Source organism: Syngnathus typhle, linkage group LG16 (assembly GCF_033458585.1).
Source record: "Syngnathus typhle isolate RoL2023-S1 ecotype Sweden linkage group LG16, RoL_Styp_1.0, whole genome shotgun sequence".
Lineage (NCBI taxonomy): Eukaryota > Metazoa > Chordata > Actinopteri > Syngnathiformes > Syngnathidae > Syngnathus > Syngnathus typhle.
The window spans coordinates 1,799,417-1,817,330 of record NC_083753.1 but is presented as its reverse complement, the minus strand read 5'-3'; the positions used below and the strand labels follow the sequence as shown (position 1 = coordinate 1,817,330).

The window sequence follows — 17,914 nt, the reverse complement described above, 5'->3', positions numbered from 1 at the left end:
CATTTGTTACCCTCGGAGCAATTTGTCCTCATTAACCCTCACGAGGGGACCGCGTGCGAGACAAAAGCTCCAGGGGAACAATAAAAACCTCCAGAGAGCAGAGCCCCAAACCCAAATCCATTTGTCAACGTTGCAGCAGCTCAAGTGGTCCCTGCACATTTCGACCCCCTTGTCTAACATCCGCAGAAGGATCCGAGCCAAAGAAATAATAAAGGAAACAGAGGGGTACACCTGAAAGAAACAGAAAAAGAAATCCCCATTTCCGTGTTAACAATAATATATCCTGACAAAAAAGACGCCAGAACGCAAGTTCTATTGTACCAAGGTCACTCCATCAATCAAAGGGAAAAGAGTAGTGACATGACAGACAAAGAACGTCACCGAAGAATAAAACCGCTTACAGTAAATGCAATTACGGAAGAATGTGACACCTGTTAGCCGCTGACGTTTTATGACTTGGCAGTTTTTGCACCACTGTGGTGATTATTTTGATTGAACTAAATCAACTAGATGGCCTGTAATTGATTAGGAGTACAGAGCTCAAAATAAAAATATTTATATTTATGTACACACACATTCTAGTACTGGCTCTTTAACTACCATTTTTTATGAGCTTGAAGCAAGCACGCTTTGCCTCTGTGTGAGTGAGAAAGTGCAATCTGGCGCTCAAATACGTGTGTTTTTTAAGTTTGAATGTGTAGAATTTCATTTAGTGCTTCTGGATCTGGAACAGTTTGGAACCAACGTAAATGAAATTGAATAGCACTAATGCAAAACGAGCCTGTTTCATTGCAATCGCTCGAAAAAAAAGGAGAACGTAATTGTCGCTTTAGTCATTTATGAGGAGGACGGCGGCGGCGGCATCGTCGAGCGAGCGCAGCGGCAGCCCGTTTAAACGGCGACGGCGGCGCTGCTTTGTTGGGTCTGCGAGATGTTTCGCAAACAAGAGTTGCCATAATCAGGTCATTTGTCATAATGACAACCATTAGCGTGGATCATCAGCAACGCAGCAGTCAGGCAAAGAAATCAGGTGGCCTCGCTCAGCTTCCTCCCAATTACGCGCCGTGGCGCCCGCACACCCGCGTGTACACACATGTGCGCACTCTCGCTGTTAGCAGGTTGTTTGATTTGTCTGCTTGTCTGTTCGACACATTGCTGATAACCAGCCACGCTGATTTCGAGCAGGTTTATTTTTTGCGTCAAAAATAACTTAAAGATATAAAAACTTCAGCATGTGCAGTACAATTCAGTTAAGAGTACACACACAAAAAAGTTAATTTGATCAATCAGATGCTAACCTGATAATGGTCATGGATATGATCAATAATATACACTAATTCCAACTATTAATTCGAACCGGCAAGCAAATGAACGAAAACTACCAACAATGAAATTGAACGATTTTAAATGTTAACTACAGCACCATGGCAGCATGTCTGGCTGCTCACTCCATTTGAAGGTACAATATATAGCATGGAGCCTATGCTAAGCTAATGACTAGCAAGAAATGACTTCCCCGAAATAAAAAAACAAAAACAAGAACTAGTGGCTAATGAAGTGGATGCTAAAGTACGTACATAGCGTGTAGCATGGCTAACGAAAACCATGTAAATGATCAGAGAATTTGAAATGAAGCACAAGTCCAACGTTCCAAGCGCTAAATTTACATTTATTTACGCAGGGGAGCATTATACCGGACTGGGGACACACTGAAACAATGCAGACAAAACACGCCTTGGTTTCCTCATGTAAATTTTCTATGTCAGCCAAAAAATGATCATCTGGGTCCATTGCTACAGCTAATTTTACAATTCCACCAAATCATGTCAAAGTGGGAACTCGGGTCCATATGCAGGCTGGAAGTCATTGGCCTTCTTGAGCAGGGCTGCTTTGACGGCGCTAATCTTCTCATCCAGCTCGGTCAGACTGCAGGCCTGAAGGAAAACGTCAACAGCTAAGTCAGCCTGGCAGCAAGGAGACGAAAGCATCCCAAAAAGAACAGAAAAGAAAATGTGTACCTGAGCAGGGGAGGTCTTGGGTCTCTTGTGTGGGAGGTTCTACGAAGAAGTAGACACCTTGATGATTAGCCAAAAAGTCACAGCCTCCTCCTACGTCTCAAGTAAAATGCATGCACTATAGGATTTAACTCTGAGGACTTGTCCAGTCCAAAATCTTTTCTGTTTTTTGGAGACGTCATACCAAAAGGACGCCCTCTACTGTTTTTCAGCAATAACTTCATTTTAGTGCCTTTTTGTGACGTTTTTGTGGGAGCAACTACATGTAGCTGCTTGAGCAAACCCCCAAAATACATTTTATCCCCACCCCTCCCCCCAAAAAGTGGTACTTGGACTGGAAAAGACCCCGCGGATTTATTCAGAAACACTCGACATGTGCGCTGGCACAAACATGCAGCGAGTCAAAAGGGGTTGAAGAGCGCAGCGTGCTGTGCTGTGCGATGGCGGCATCACGAGACGGAGAGACATGATGCAGCTCATCTCGAGCACACTTTGAAAACGTTGTCGCTACACACACACACACACGCACACACACACACACACACACACACACACACACACACACACACACAGACACGGCGGAACTACGTCTTCCATCAAGCCACGTCGCATTCTGCTCATGTGCTTTTGACAGCACGTGAAGTCCCGAAAATATCGGACATGTAATCGAGTATTCCTCAATGTTTCTGCTTTTTTAACAATATTGTTATCTATTTATTGCTATCATTACGATGATGATCTATTTAACTATGAAAGACAATGTGGTCTTAAAAGTGGAAAAGAAAAACTATTGTACACAAGACAATGAATCGTGTGAAACAATTAACGAAGACGATTATTCGTTGATTTTAAAACTTTGTAATGATTCAACCACCAAAACTGCCCTCATAGCCTCATGTCAATTTCTCCACGGCATTTGGCACATTCATCGTTTCACTTCGATTACGTTTAAGATTGTGAGAGGCCAAAATCAAAATTACGATTCATTTTGGATTAATTGCCGGGCTCTACCTAGACGAACCTTGAACCTTTCCTAAATTTCAGCCGAGCATGTTACCAAGTCGTAAAACTGAATATTGAAGTCTGCCTCGAGTCATGTGACTCAAGTCCCACACCTTTGTTGTCACCTGGGCCCACACAATGGCCGGTGACATGGCACCTCTCCCTCTTCACTAAAGGAGTGACCCGCCAGCAATATTTTTTTGTTCACACTTTTCCGTCTGCCAGCTCAAACTTTTCTGCTGGAGTCTCCATTTTTGCTCCAAGCGGCTAATGGTGCCTCACAGGTGACTTTGCTACTAGTAATAGCAGCGGAACTAGCTAGCAACTTCAATTAGCCGCTTACAGCTTTGACTATGCCGGCTGGTTCTTGAGAAATAAAGCGTGCATGTCCTCACCATGGATTGGAAATACTCTGGCGAGAGTCCCTCCAGCTGTAAGATGCGGTCCTCCAGCTTCTTTAGCCTCTGGTAGACACTCACAGGAACTGGGCCCGCTGCAAGAAAAAAACATCTAAAATCACATATTAAACCCATAGAAAATGTGTGTGTGGTGATCCATCAGGGTTCTAAAGAATTCCAGTCAGGAGGTGAGCTTTCGTATTACCTGTCGGGAGTCTGAGGTGAGCCTCTATGTTGTTGAGGCGTTCCTCGATGGCTGGGTTGCCGCAGTCTTGTGTGGCAAGGCTTCGTGCCTGTTCGCCAGCTTCTCCTTGGCCTCCGGAGTGGGTCTGAGGTCCGTATGTGTTCACCACCCGCGTGACTGTGACAAACATTTCCACAAAAAAAAAAAAAAGCAGTTAATTTCTTTTCATGTTTGTTGAACTTGCAGCAATGTTTGTTTAAAATGAGATGGGCAAGACGCATCGCGCTTCCTTAATTCATCTCAAGAATTAGTTTTGTCAATTTAATAACGGTGGTCTGTGTTTTTTTTATACACACAATTAGTGTGTAAATGCACAATGATTGCTACTTTATGTTCCAGTTGTACCTTTGACGTGGCTTTTAAATCCGGGGAACGGCGTGAACACGGCGTCTGTTCTGGCGCAGCTCTCCCCTGGTGAGGAAGAACAAGAAAATCACATGAATAAAAGCGCAATAACATCACGGCCGCCGTGTTTTCCAAGGCCGTTAGCTACTCCAGCTCAGTCCGGCCTGACCTCTCGCCCGCTGGAAATCAGCTCTCTCCCAAACATTGGCAATCTGTGCGCAGGCTCCCACTCCACACCACGCCGCATTCAATCCCCCCACCCCTACCTCGCTCACCCTGATTGCAGTCGATCACGTTGCAGAACTCGCGCACGTTGTTTTCATTGATCTCCATCTGCTTGCGCTCCATAAATGCAGATATCCTGCGCTCGATCTGGAGGGACGACACGCGTAATGACAGGCGATGGATTGATCGGCCATCCGCAAAGCAAAATTGTGTCGCCGCTGTGATGAGAATGTAACGAGGCAAACGGGAGGGGAGGGCGGGGGTGAGGGGAACCTCGCTGGGTTTGTGGGCGTCGCAATTTACATGATGAGGAATGACAATTGCAATTCCAAGTAGGCGCATCGTGCGGGCCGGCTGGCCACTGTGGCGTGATAGAATATGAATACTGTTTGCTTGGCTAGCAAAATAAATGCACAACAGAATGGGGCCTCTTGTCCTCCATCCACATCCAATCTGAGAGTAATGAGCATCCACTTCATAATCCATCAAGGACCAGGCCCCGCTCTCAAAGTCCTCCAAGCTCTGCGGTCTCTCACAGCAGACCGCGCCGCTAAAGGACCCCCGCCCCTCCCCCTGTTGCCAGATCTCGGGCCTGCAACGAGCCCTTTAATGACGTGAGGATTATTCATAAGCGTAACCCACCTCAGACTTGCCGGCACGGATTTGCACCAAGACGTCATCGGCCGCGTCAGGGAGGGGCGGCGTTGACGGGCTGCGGCGGAGGGCGGATGCGGTGTCATGCGGCATTTCTTTCTCGGTCTCAAGTGACTCACGAGTTGGAGCCTCTGCCAGCGTTTTGAGGTTCTCCGACATGGCCTGGAGTAAATACAAATACTTTTCCAATCCTTTATTCCATAGGTGTCAAATTCTGGCCCGTAGTAGAATCCGTGTTCATTTTTTCCCAGAATGCACCTGAAATTTTCAAGATGGCGCTGCCTAGATTCGATACTATTGGCTTCCGAGCAGCAGTCCACAAACCAATGGGTGACGTCACGGATGTTACGTCCATTTCTTATATACAGTCTATGTGTCCGTGCCTATGTGAGCAACTTTTTTCCTCAATGGAGATGACGAAAACTTCTCACAGGAGATGTCTGACCGACAAACACCTTTGTTCGATAACTACGGTTTCCTCAGCTCAAACCCTACATTGATGAACTGGCATCCAAGAAAAGATGCCAGGTATCTGGCTTGGCCGCATCAGAGTAGATCAGTGTGTCGCAAAATGACCAGTAAATACATTTTCTATTCACTTTTTCTTGCTACTCCAAGGTCTGAATGGTTGATTTATTCATAGCTGTTATGTTATTTTATTTTCAAATTTATTAGCCTGTGTAAGAAGCTAATTTTGACATTTACCTCAGAAGGCTGCAAACAGAAAGGAGGCATTCAATTTTTATTTACATTTTATTTAATATGCCATTGATATGTTTTATTATTATTATTATTATTACTATTATTACTATTATTGTTATTATTAGTATTATTAGTGTTATTATCTATTCTATTTTTCATCACTATTTATTCCACGTCAACATTATTCGCTGCTGGTCGAAGCCGTTGGTTTTGTTTTGTTTTGCTTGTGCCATGGAATGAGATTTCATTCTGTTTACTATTTTGAATGACAAGAAAGCAAGTCAAATTTGAAAATAATAATAATAATACAAAATGTAATGTTCAGCAACAAGTTTAGAGAATACAAGCGTTTATATGGTAATGAAAAACTGGGGTTTTAATGGGAGTCAATAAAGCAATCTTGCCCACTAAGATGTTTAACACTATGGTAAAAAAAAAAAAAATCGTCAAATTTGTTTTGTTGGCATCCAAGTCTTACTACCACAACCTGAGAAAACTGTACAAAAATCCCAGTGAAATGTTGAGGACATGTAGTGTACCTGTAGCTTAATGATGTGCCGTTGTAGACAGTCGTAAGTGTAAGCGGCGTCCGACGGCTGTGGATTCAAGGCATCCAGGTTGACGTCCATCCTCAAAGCGGCGTCACCTAATTTGAGCTGAGACATGCACAAAAAAAGCAAGAAATGTTTAGTATTTTTTCACTCAATTAACTTGCCTCAAATGATTGTAGTGAACATACGTTTTCATTTTGTGTATTTTTATTCTTTATTTAATAAATGGGGGATTTCTTTGTTTTAATTCATAATGAGAAAGAAAAATGAAAGAAAAAGCTTTGCATTGAAAAACTGCAACATTGGCAACAATTACTAAATCTTCGCAAGGTTGCGGCACTCATAAAATAACTAATAAACTAAACTCATGAAAACATAAAAAATAATCGAGGACTTGGTTCTTATCCGTCACATAAATATATAGGAAAGAAACATTTTGAGCACTGTAGCGTGTCGCTTTACGAAGTTTTATTCATGTATTTGCAGTGGTGTATGATACCTGCCCCATCCAATATGGCGGCCTGGCTACCAAAACACGAGGGGGGGGGGGGCTAACCCTCTCAATGAGGCATCTACGATTGTCTGTGGTGAACAAAATCTCAGTTTAAAAAGGCTTTTACTTCTGCGAGGATGTCGGGTGTTTACGTTGTGAAATGCTGTCGTGCAGCAGCGACGTGCATTAGCATGTGAGCTAGCAAACAACACCGATTTGGCTGGCTTCCGCGCTTAAAAAAATACCGAACCAACCTCGCTGACGAGGTCGGCCAGCAGCTTGAGCAGGGCACTCATGCAGTCCGTGTAGCTGGACAATTCGCTACAAGTGGACTCCTTCGCGGAAGGGAAACTCTCACCGGTTAGCTTCATTGTTTCCGCCATTGCTGTTTTACAACAGGAGAAGACGTGCACGCCAATTGGTTGGAAGAAAAACATGGAGGGCGGAGCGTACGCGTCACTGCGTGGGCGCGCGTGTGCAGCCAAGAGCGCCCACTTCACATAAAACCAAAAAATAAAATCCCGATTATAAATTCCATAATTATTTTAGAAATGGTCACCGTACTGTGGGTGGAGTCAGTGAGATGCATCTTCACCAGCATTTACACCCTAATTTGCTCATTATGCTGATTTTTCTATTTTTTTTAATCGAGTCCACAATTTCAAACTTATAATTAATTTGTAATTTCAGGCTTTACATTTTCGCTCTCAAACGTGTTGTTTGTTTTAAATACCTCAATTCGTCACTTCTCTATAACTGTAAACAGTGATGCTTTGGCATGTAAAAACAGATTTGATAATACAGAGTGTGTTAATTGCATTAGATGAAAAGCACGCATTATAATGTAGTTAAAAATTATAAAACCAGGTTTATAATGTCATACTTAGCAGTTAACATTACACTTGACAATTCATACTAAGGAACAGTCATGCTCTAATGAGAACATTGTTGTTGAGTGCAGAGCAGCCTGTGCAGCAGTAGCATCGACCACAATGGTGATTTTCGTGTGAACGTGCGAGCGCACGTTGAGTGACTGTGGGAAAATCTGGCTGCTCTATTCATTTTGCCGTCTATTCACTTGATGGCGAGAGAGACTGATGAGGACAACAACAGGAAAATGACAGTTGCTGGCAAACGAGAAAGCACCGCGGCACTCACGCGCCTCAAATCTCTTTTTGTGGGTTAATCATTTTAGGAAAAAAACGGTCTGAGGACAAGTTCCTTGGTTTCATTTGTCCGTGTTCTGAAACGGGAGCGGAACTGTAATGTAATAAACACACTGAGCCTACGTTCTCCCTACGGACGTGTCGTCGGAAGAATTTAAACGCCTGGTGGCCATCTTACGTTGCCACCCACTAAAACTGACTACTTTGAATACATCGATGGAGCGAGGTGTATCTCATGCATGTGGTCTACATGTTGTCAATTTTTAAATGAACTGCAAAACGACTATCCTGATATTTCCAATCTTCGGTTTCATTTCTTTTTAAACAAATTATTTGTCTCTTTTTCATTGTGTACATCGCTGATAATTGTTAAAAACAGTATGCAGTTCAAACGATACAAGCACAATTTAACGCATTTTGCGTGTTGCCTTGATTTTGCCCCTCCCCCCCCACACACAATTTCTTTTAAATATCTTTTTTAAAAAAGCGCCTGCACCTGTCACCTGGGGTCCCGCTGCCTCTATTCAATCCTCATTTACATAACCTCGTTTAGCAGTTCACAAATCAGAGCCATTAGGCGTCGCTCACGGGAGCCGAGGCTTCTAATTTGCCGCCACCATGCAGTCAGCCGGGAAATTGTTGTGCTCGGGAGGCCCCCCAAAAGAAAGGTACGCGTCCTGGCTTTGATTGTTGATTGTGATGGTAAATGTACAGATGATTAGGCCACGTGACCACGTCACCCTCCCCCCGCCCCCACGGCACTATTGATTTCTTGCCAGAACTCAGCAGGCAACCGATCCCGGGTGCTGTGGGAGCCCGCATGAAGCAGGAAAGACATGGGTCATCTATAGGCTATATAGCAAGGTGCACAAGTCATCTTGCTGGTAAATGTCCGTCCGCACGTCTGAGCGTTTCGACTCTATTCCTTTTCACTCCAGCACATTCAATGGCCTCAAATTCATCCCAGTGTACGCTTACACAAATTCGATGACTCCCCAAAAATTTCCTCTTCGCTGCCGGTGCGTGAAATGATTGTCAAGTTGTGCGCTCGCTGCTTCAGCCCATGCGCAACCATTTATAACGCCATTCCTCAAAATGTGCGCGCGCGCAATCACTCCAAGTTCCCAAACGGGGGGAGCCTTTTATTGATGCGCCGTCGATTCAACAGGCCGTGAATAGGCCCAGTCAAGAGCCAAAAATATATTTTCAATCTGCATTCAATTTGGTAAAGATGACAGCAAGGAGGAGTGCGATTCACGCTGCCGCAAACTTGCCGCCGGCGCATTGTGAGGGGGGGCCGGGGGTGTGTGTATCTTTTGGAGAAGCCACGTTTAATTAATCAACAGATCGCTACTTTCCTCCTCCTACTCCCGCTCGCATGTGTTTGCACTTCACGCTCGGCATGAGGCGCATCCTAAAGATTGCGGGAAACATTGCGTAACAACACTATCTGATATGTGTTGATATGAAAAGAGTCAGCAGACTGTCAAAAGGGTCATGTCGCACAAAAGTGTTTACGAGGGGGTGATTCGCGAAAGTGCGCCGGGCCGGCTGCATGCATTTTTTTTAACCAATATATTTTATTCTTTCACTTCACTTGAGGATAATTTATTACAAGTGTGCAGAGCAGGTCGGTGTGGGGGAGGGGATTTAGCAGAGTGGTGCTCGAGAATGCTATAGCAACCAACAAGGGGACCTTTGGTAAAAGCAACTGTGCTGCTGGAGTTGCACAAAAAAAGAAAAAGAAAAAACAAAAAGGACACCAGACATGCAGATCATGGCGGAGGAAAAGAGATTTAAAACAAATCAGCTCCTTTCCCATGCAGATGCAATTAGCTTACATGAAAGTTCTAATTGTTTCATTTTAGACTAAAATATTTCAGTAGTGGCATCTCAAAAGTCTACACACCCCTACACACTTTATGAACCTAAAAAAAACTGACACCAAGATCATTTCTAAACCTTTTTCCCTACTGATACTGCAATAATGTAGTTGCACAAGTGTGCACACCATCTTATAAATGGAGACGTGGCCACATTCAGAATGAACTCTTCGCATTCAAAAGCGAGTCAGCATATACCTGCCACCATTTGAAGCACATCTGACTGAAGTTCAGTTGTTCTAGTAGGCTTTCCCTGACATCTCTTTTCCAAGCAGAAAATAAAGATTTTGCGCTTACATTGACTGCTACTTGGAATTGTTCGCAATTTCATCCTTCACAGTGGGTACGTTATTCTTTGGTGATGAGCAGCAATTTGTTCGTGTCAATAAAAAAATCACAGCTTGTGTTGACGTGATGACGGAAATTTCATTTTTTTGGATGACACAAAGCTGGAATGCATTTAGTTCCAAGTGTGTTATTTTGTTTGAAAATGGGCTGCTTGGGGGATTGTGAAGAACATACATACAGGGGCCACCTATAGCTCGCTCCTAATCTCGTAATCTTCCCTCCTGACAGGACAGGTCTTCTTAATGTTGTCTTGACAAATTACTTTTAATGAAGACGTAATTAATGGAAGTAGACTGTCAAAGCAAACAAGTCTTCTAATTGATTTGTGGGAGGGGCGGGTGCAGAGCGAGACCTCGAGCCAAACCCAACCCGCCTCCCTCTTTGTCCGGGGGAGCCTCTATTGATTAGTGCCTGTGTGTATCACCGCGCATGTGTTTGGCTTCATTAAGAGATAACGGCTTCCTGATTACTTCCATCCCCGGCTTTAATGTCGCTTAATGTCTACTTTGTTCCCGTGTCATGTCGGGGGCCAGCGGGAATAATAAGAGCGTGTGGGTGGGCCCGTTGAGGAGGGGGGGCCCCCGTGAGGGGCGGTGGGCCATCAGGGGGGATCGGTGGAACGGGTTAGAAAAGCAGAACCTCGAGACGCAGCATGTGGTCGGTCTGCTAAACTGTCGGCAGCCATTTCAGTGCCAGTCGGACCTGATGCTATGCTAACGTACAAAGTATCTCCATATTTGGGGATTCCCCCCGCCTCAGGTGTCAAAGTCGGGTCCTCCCTTGTATCCTGCCTGTTTTAGAATGATGCCTCCTCCAACACACCTGATTCAAATGATCTGGATGGTTATCGAATCTTGCCGAGCTTGCTGATCATGTGATCAGGTGTGTCAGAGGAGGCAGACATCTAAAAGAGGCGGGCAGGCAAGATGGAGGCCCTCGAAGAACGCAGTTTGACAGCTGTGGTTTTTAGAGCGATAGTTTCACCCCAAATTACAACTCCAAGGGTGTTCAACTTCAGAGATTCCACCAAATTTTCTGGTAGAATCCTTTTTGACAGTTCAAAGTTAACTCCGCTTGCTCCCCTCGAAAAAAGTTCTTCTTTCTTTTTGAAAGGGAAGCATTACCCCGGCGGCCCCCCCCTCGCGGTCGACTTCCGTTCGCCGAGCCTGTAAATTGACCACATTAAGAAAAACACGTCTCCAACTGAGCAATTGAAAAATACACGGTGACAATTGCGCCTAAAAGGAGCCGGCGGGGGCGACGCGCCACAGAATTGCATGTTAGCTAATTGTTAATTGAGGCGGCTGCCAGAGGCTAATTGCGTCGGCGCAGCCATTTGCATGATGGACCAACCACCTGCCCGCAGCCTCTGCCAGGGCAAACTATATAATTAGTCAACCTTTTTTTTTTGACTGTCGCCCCTTTTGTGTCGCATGAATTCCTCCTAATGACATATTTCATTAAGAAAGAGAAGGGAGGAGGAAGAGTGGGAGGGGGGGGGCGGTGGGCAAATATCACCACCACCCTCCCGGCTAATCCCCTCACAGGCTGTAGAAGAAAATATGTTAAGTCTCAACAGGTCCTAATGTGCGGGACCCTATTTACCTCGAACCTCGGGGGGTGGTCCTGGCTGGGGGTTAAATGGACATTTGTGCCTTTTCTCAGCTGGGATCATAGCGGCGGCCAAGACAGACGCCATTGAGCTGTCACATTTTGGGGATCTTGATTGCGTATTGTCTGGCAACATTCAAGGCTTCTTTGGGTGCTGCAACCTATCATTCACTTTGGGGGGGGGGGGGGGGGTGAGCAACATGCAGAACGTGGGACACTTGGCAGCCCCTGCGAGAATCAGGAAACTCAAAAGTGAGGATCGTTAATTTTCATACACTGAAAAGAAATGCTGTCTTGAATTTACTCAATTTGATTTGGTAAAGTGGTTGAAGAAAATTAAAACATCTGGATCCTGACACAATTCTTGTTTATCGGGAGGCGGTGCGTGCGTCAATTCCCTTTGACCCTTTGACTGATGCCCTCGCCAGGCCATTGACGGGCTCATTTAATCTCCAGTTATCTCAGCGGGGTGCTGACAGAGAAAGTGTGGCCTTAACCCATTTAGTCATGCCTCGTTAGCCCCCAATGAACCCCCAAAGGACCCCCGGGCGATACTGTACACAGACCCATGGGGGGCGGGGGGTACAGAGGGCCACATGCTTGATTGTGAGGCGTTCACTGGCAGAACGCAGACTTGCGGCATCTGCTTGGGAGAAGGGTCTCAATCTGATTGCTTTTCTTAAAGTAGTTTGGGTTTCAAGTGGAAGGGTAGTGTTTGAAGTCAGGGTTTCAAATTAAGGTTTGAAGTTAGTGTTAGGCTATAAAACTTGTCTTGTGAACACCTTCCTTCGTTCCTTCCTTCCTTCCTTCGTTCCTCCCTTCCTTCGTTCCTTCCTTCCTTCCTTCCTTCCTTCGTTCGTTCGTTCGTTCGTTCGTTCGTTCCTTCCTTCCTTCCTTCCTTCCTTCCTTCCTTCCTTCCTTCCTTCCTTCCTTCCTTCCTTCCTTCCTTCCTTCCTTCCTTCCTTCCTTCCTTCCTTCCTTCCTTCCTTCCTTCCTTCCTTCCTTCCTTCCTTCCTTCCTTCCTTCCTTCCTTCCTTCCTTCTTTCTACTTCTTATGTCTTTTTATCATTCCTTCCATCCATCCATCCCTTTCTTCCAACTTTCCTTTCGTCCTTCCTTGGTCATATCTTTTCTTTTCTTATCTTGCTTACATCCTATCGTTTTGACTTTCACTTTATCATTCCTCCATTGCTTCCTTCTTTCCATTCATACTTCCTTGGTTCTCCCATTCCTTTATTTCTTCCTTTCAACATACGTACATTCCATAGATCCTTTGTCCTTTCCATTCTTCCTTCGTCCTTTCTTAATCCCTCCGTTGTTTCCTGCCACCACCTACTTTGCTCCCTTTGTAGCGTCCTTCCTTCGTGAAAATTGGAGCCCACCTCCTTTTGGGCCCAGCCTGCATTTCTCCCAATAAAAGCTGCGCAGAGCGATGCAGGCATTCCCGCTGCAAAGCGGGCGGCCATGAGCTGAATGAGCTTGTAGGCTGATGGGATGCAAATGCGCGGCGAGCCCTTGCGGAATTTGGAGAGTGCACTTGTGCATTGGGATGAGAGGGCGGCAATCTGTACGGCTCTGTTTGACAATGAAACCAATAATGGAACACAATACAGTCAACACTCGCTTATTGTCGGCTTTAGGAACCAAGCTCGGAAGCAAACAGCCTCAATTCACCACAAATAATTGCCCAACCCCCTTGCTAACAAAAAGTATAGCATGTACCCTGCAAAGCTAACTCACTATAGCCTATGGAATGGATGATTACATTTCAAAATAAAACAGAATTAATATAAGCAACTGTACGTTCATGAGCCGTAAGGCAAAAGACGTATGCAACAATGACGCTAATCTGAAGGACAGCTGCGCAACAGGTGCAACACACACACACAGAAACACACACACACAATGGTGCCACAACAATGCAAACACTTGCGATGGCTTAGTTGAGAATAAAAAAACAGCACTTGAATTGCTTGGAGGACTAGCAGTTCACCGCAGTTAGCGTGCGCAAACATTATTTGAACAATTTTCACATGTTGTCGCGTTTCGGGCGTAAGGATTCAACCAACACTTTGTAGAGCAACTAGACGGTCTTTATTTGCGTCTCATATCTTCTAAACTCGCAGCCATTCCACATCACCGGAACACCCCCAACCCCAACTTCCTGTTTGGCCCTTCAGAATAAAACAGCAGTACAAACACTTAACACCACATCCCCCTTTCTTTGCAAACATGAAGACGTACTAATTTTGCATGAAGGAAAAACTTTTTCTTTTCTTATAACACCACTCTTAAACATTTCCTTTTTCTTTTCATGTAACACCACTCTTAAACATTTCCTTTTTCTTTTCATACATACATGCTTATAAATCCAGTTTTTGTGGCCTTGTGACAACACGGCCAAACCTTGTTCTGACAGGACTTGTTGCCTTTGGAGTTTGGACAGGGGACTCACTTATGTTTGGTGTTGGTAAGGTATCCTCTGTTGGACTGATAGGTGTACTTGGGATTGCCATCTTTGGTGTAGTTTCCGGCATTGGCAGTAGATGATGTCTATTTCTCCTGATGGCTCCGGAAGGACCTTCAACCAGGTAAGAGCGGGGTGCTGAGTGAGAAGAAATGACAGTCCCTTCACTCTTAGTGTCCGTGATCCATACCGGTTGTCCTGGTGACAGTTGAGGAAGATCTCTCACACGATGTCGCCTGTTGTACCCCTCACTGTATTTCAACTTCATCTCTCCTTCCCTTGACGCCACAAAGCCCTTGTTCGGTAGACTGGGAACAAGTAACGAAGGGAGCTGGGGCACTGGAGTGCGAAGTCTTCTTCCCATTAGAAGTTGAGCTGGGCTATATCCATTAGCCAAAGGGGTCGCTCTGTAAGCTAAAAGTGCAAGATACGGGTCTTTTGCCTTCTTGAGTAGTCCTTTAACAGTTTGGACATGACGCTCAGCCTCACCATTGCTCTGTGCAAACCTTGGACTGCTGGTTACATGTCTGAAACCGTAGGCTGCAGCAAAATCTTTGAACTGTTGGCTAGAGAACTGAGGTCCGTTGTCACTGTAGAAGAATTCCGGAATACCATGTCTGGAAAAAATTGACTTTAGGTGTACTATAACGTCTTCTGATCTAGTGGGTGTCAGTTTAGCTATCTCCACGAATCTGGAATAGTAGTCCACCAGAAGTACGTAGTTGCTGTTGTTGAGTGTAAAAAGATCTGCACCTACTTTTTGCCATGGTCTCTCTGGAAGCTCGCTGGGCATTAAAGGCTCCACTGGATTGACACGTTCTTTAATGCACGTGGTGCAGTTTTTCACAAGCTCATTTATTTGGCTACTCAAACCAGGCCACCACACTGCCTCTTTCGCTCTCTGTCTGCATCTTGACATGCCCTGATGTCCCTCATGGAGAGCTACCAGGACTTTGTCGCGCATAGTGGTAGGAATAACAAGTCTGGTGCCTTTCAATAACAGTTCGTCATGGACTGTTAATGTGTCTCTGTGTGGCCAATAAGCTTTGATTGGACCTATGAGACGGCTGTAGTCTGGCCAGCCTCTCTGGCAAAATGACATGAGTTCCGAACATACACTGTCATTTTTTTGCTCTTCTTTTAATTGTGTGATATATGTCGAGCTAGCAGGTAGGTTTTTGACTATTTCGTTCACATAGATGTTTGTATCATTTAGTAGTTCCTCCGTAGCTTTAGAGTCTGTCTCTTGATTGACAGGTGCGCGTGACAGTGTATCCGCAGTGAGAAGTGCTTTTCCTGGGGTGTGTGAGATAGAGTAACTGTACCTCATGAGCCGTAGTCTGAACCGTTGAATCCTGGGTGGAAGTTCTGTTAGTGCTTGTTGTCCCAACAGGCTGACAAGTGGCTTGTGGTCAGTCTCTAGGGAAAAATGTCTCCCGATGAGAAAGTCTTTGAATCTTTCGCATCCCCACGTTAATCCAAGCGCTTCTTTTTCCACCTGTGCATATCTCTGCTCAGTCTCTGTTAAGGAACGTGAAGCATATGCTACTGGTCTCCACTCCTCACTCTCCTTCTGGAATAGGACTGCTCCAAGTCCATAAGACGAGGCATCTGCCGACATTTTCAAGTCTTTGTTCGGGTCATAGAGTGTGAGAACGGGAGTGGATGCCAGCTCGTTTTTCAACTGATCAAAAGCGTTCTGCTGCGCATGGCTCCAAACCCACTGGTTTTTCTTTGACAGCAGGTCTCTCAGGGGCTTGTCTTTTTCAGCCAGACCAGAGATAAACTTTCCTAACTGGTTAACCATTCCAAGAAAGCTGCGCACTTCACTGACATTTGACGGCTCCTTCATTGCTATCACAGCTCTTATTTTGTCCGGGTCTGGTCTGACTCCCTCAGCAGACAAAATGTGTCCCAGGAACTTCACCTGTTGCGTGCTCAGTTCACACTTGTCCATGTTTAGCGTGACACCGGCCGCTTGAAGTTTGTTTAGCACTGTGTGAAGTCTGGCGTTGTGTTCTGGTTGGTCCTTCCCCCAGATGAGGATGTCATCCATGTGACAAACCACGCCAGGCAGCCCATTGAGAATCATTGACATTCTCCGCTGAAAATGTTCCGGGGCTGAGGCAATCCCAAACGGAAGTCTGTTAAAATGGAAGCGTCCGAATGGGGTAATGAATGTTGTGTAGTGTGCTGACTCTGGTGCCAATGGAACCTGCCAGAAGCCTCTGTTTGCATCGAGCTTGCTGAAGACTTTTGCTCCAGTCAGGGATCCAAGTGTCTGTTCAACTGAAGGCAGGATGTACTTTTCTCTGCACACTGCTTCGTTGAGGTGGGTGAGATCGACACATATGCGCACTGAGTCACTCTTAGTAGGCACTGGGACCATACCTGAGCACCATTCAGTTGGCTCTTCAACTCTGCTGATCACCCCTATTGACTCCATTCTTTCCAGTTCCTCTTTAACTTTTCCCAACAAAGGAATGGGAACGCGTCTTGGTGTGGAAAGGGAAAAAGGCACAGCATCAGGTTTCAACTTTATAGTATAAGGTTGCTGCATTAAACCCAACCCTTGACATAACTTAGGGTAGTTCTCATTCAACATTTTAATGTCTATGCTATCTGCTCTAGACACAAGGTTTAGTTTGACACTTGCTGGCCTACTTAACAGCGCCATGTGTAAGTCTCTGATAACATACACATTTTCCTGAATCTTTTGTTCACCTTTACACAGTGTTTCTTTGCACATACCTAAAACATTGAGTGGAGTGCCACCTGGTCCAATCAATGGTCTATCTGGTTTACACAGCTCTGTTTCATTTTGGTTTATACAAAAGTACATCTGGGCTGGGATAACAGAAACATCAGCTCCAGTGTCTATTTTAAACCTGACTTTGTGGTTTCTGATGGTTATGTCTGCATACCAAGGATCTGAACCTGCATGTACTGAACCAAGGAATATAGGTGTCTCGTTACATTTCTCTGTTTCAATCATATGTACATTTTTAACAGATTTGCATACTTTACTGTAATGTCCTCTTTTACCGCATGTATGACAGGTTACATCTTTCGCTGGGCACTGTCCTTTGCCATGTGCTGGGCTTCTACCACATCTGTAGCACTGACTCTCATTTGGTGATTTAGCCATTTTGTGTTTTGGTAGACTTGGGGCTTTGTACGTAGAATGCTTTTCTCTCTTGTATTTCACTGACACTGCATCTAGGTCCGCTTTCTTTTCCCCTCTTATATCGGTTTGCTGCCTCTTGATGACTTCTGACTGCCGGGCTTGGTTCACGGCTTTTTCCAGCGTCAAATCTTTGTCCATTTGGAGTCTCTCAGCTAAACTGGTGTCTCTCAGTCCCACGACGAGACGATCTCTTATTAACTCATCGTGCAAGGCTCCGTAGTTACAGTTTTCGGCCAACGCGTACAGGGCAGTGACAAATGAGTCTACAGTCTCATTAACTTGCTGTACTCTTTGGTTAAATCTAGCCCTCTCGTAAATTATGTTTTTTCTGGGCACAAAATATATGTCTAAAGTGTCTCTTACTGCTTGGTACTGATGCCTCTGCGCGTCCGATAAAGCTTGACCTCGAAGTATGTCGTCTGCTTCGTCCCCCATGCAGTAGATGAGCGTGTTCACTTGATTAGCTTCCGAACTCAGGTGCAGGTTGCTAGCAAGTCGGAATCTTTCAAACCTCCGTATCCACTTCTCCCATTGCTGTGGCCTTGAAAAATCAAATGCTTCAGGAGGCTGAATGGTGAATGTGGCATTCGGGGGCGGATTAGCCTGTTGCTGGTGCGGTGGAG

General features: G+C 45.2%; 1 protein-coding gene across 3 annotated transcripts; it reads right to left on the bottom strand.

Annotated features, from left to right (window-relative positions):
* Positions 1-1,648: 1,648 nt before the first annotated feature.
* mbip (MAP3K12 binding inhibitory protein 1) lies at positions 1,649-7,050 on the bottom strand. 3 transcript variants are annotated; one of them, XM_061302053.1, is made up of 9 exons: positions 6,988-7,050; positions 6,125-6,241; positions 4,872-5,045; positions 4,271-4,376; positions 4,005-4,070; positions 3,621-3,776; positions 3,413-3,510; positions 2,019-2,057; positions 1,649-1,934 (listed from the first exon to the last, which is right to left on the bottom strand). In XM_061302053.1, exons 2-9 carry the CDS (start codon positions 6,212-6,214, stop codon positions 1,827-1,829), a joined length of 837 nt encoding a protein of 278 aa, XP_061158037.1. In that variant the 5' UTR covers positions 6,215-6,241; positions 6,988-7,050; the 3' UTR covers positions 1,649-1,826. The 3 variants fall into 3 exon arrangements, with proteins under 3 accessions (XP_061158037.1, XP_061158035.1, XP_061158036.1); XM_061302051.1 differs by having other exon boundaries at positions 6,884-7,044; XM_061302052.1 differs by having other exon boundaries at positions 4,280-4,376; positions 6,884-7,044.
* Between the last annotated feature and the right edge of the window lie 10,864 nt (positions 7,051-17,914).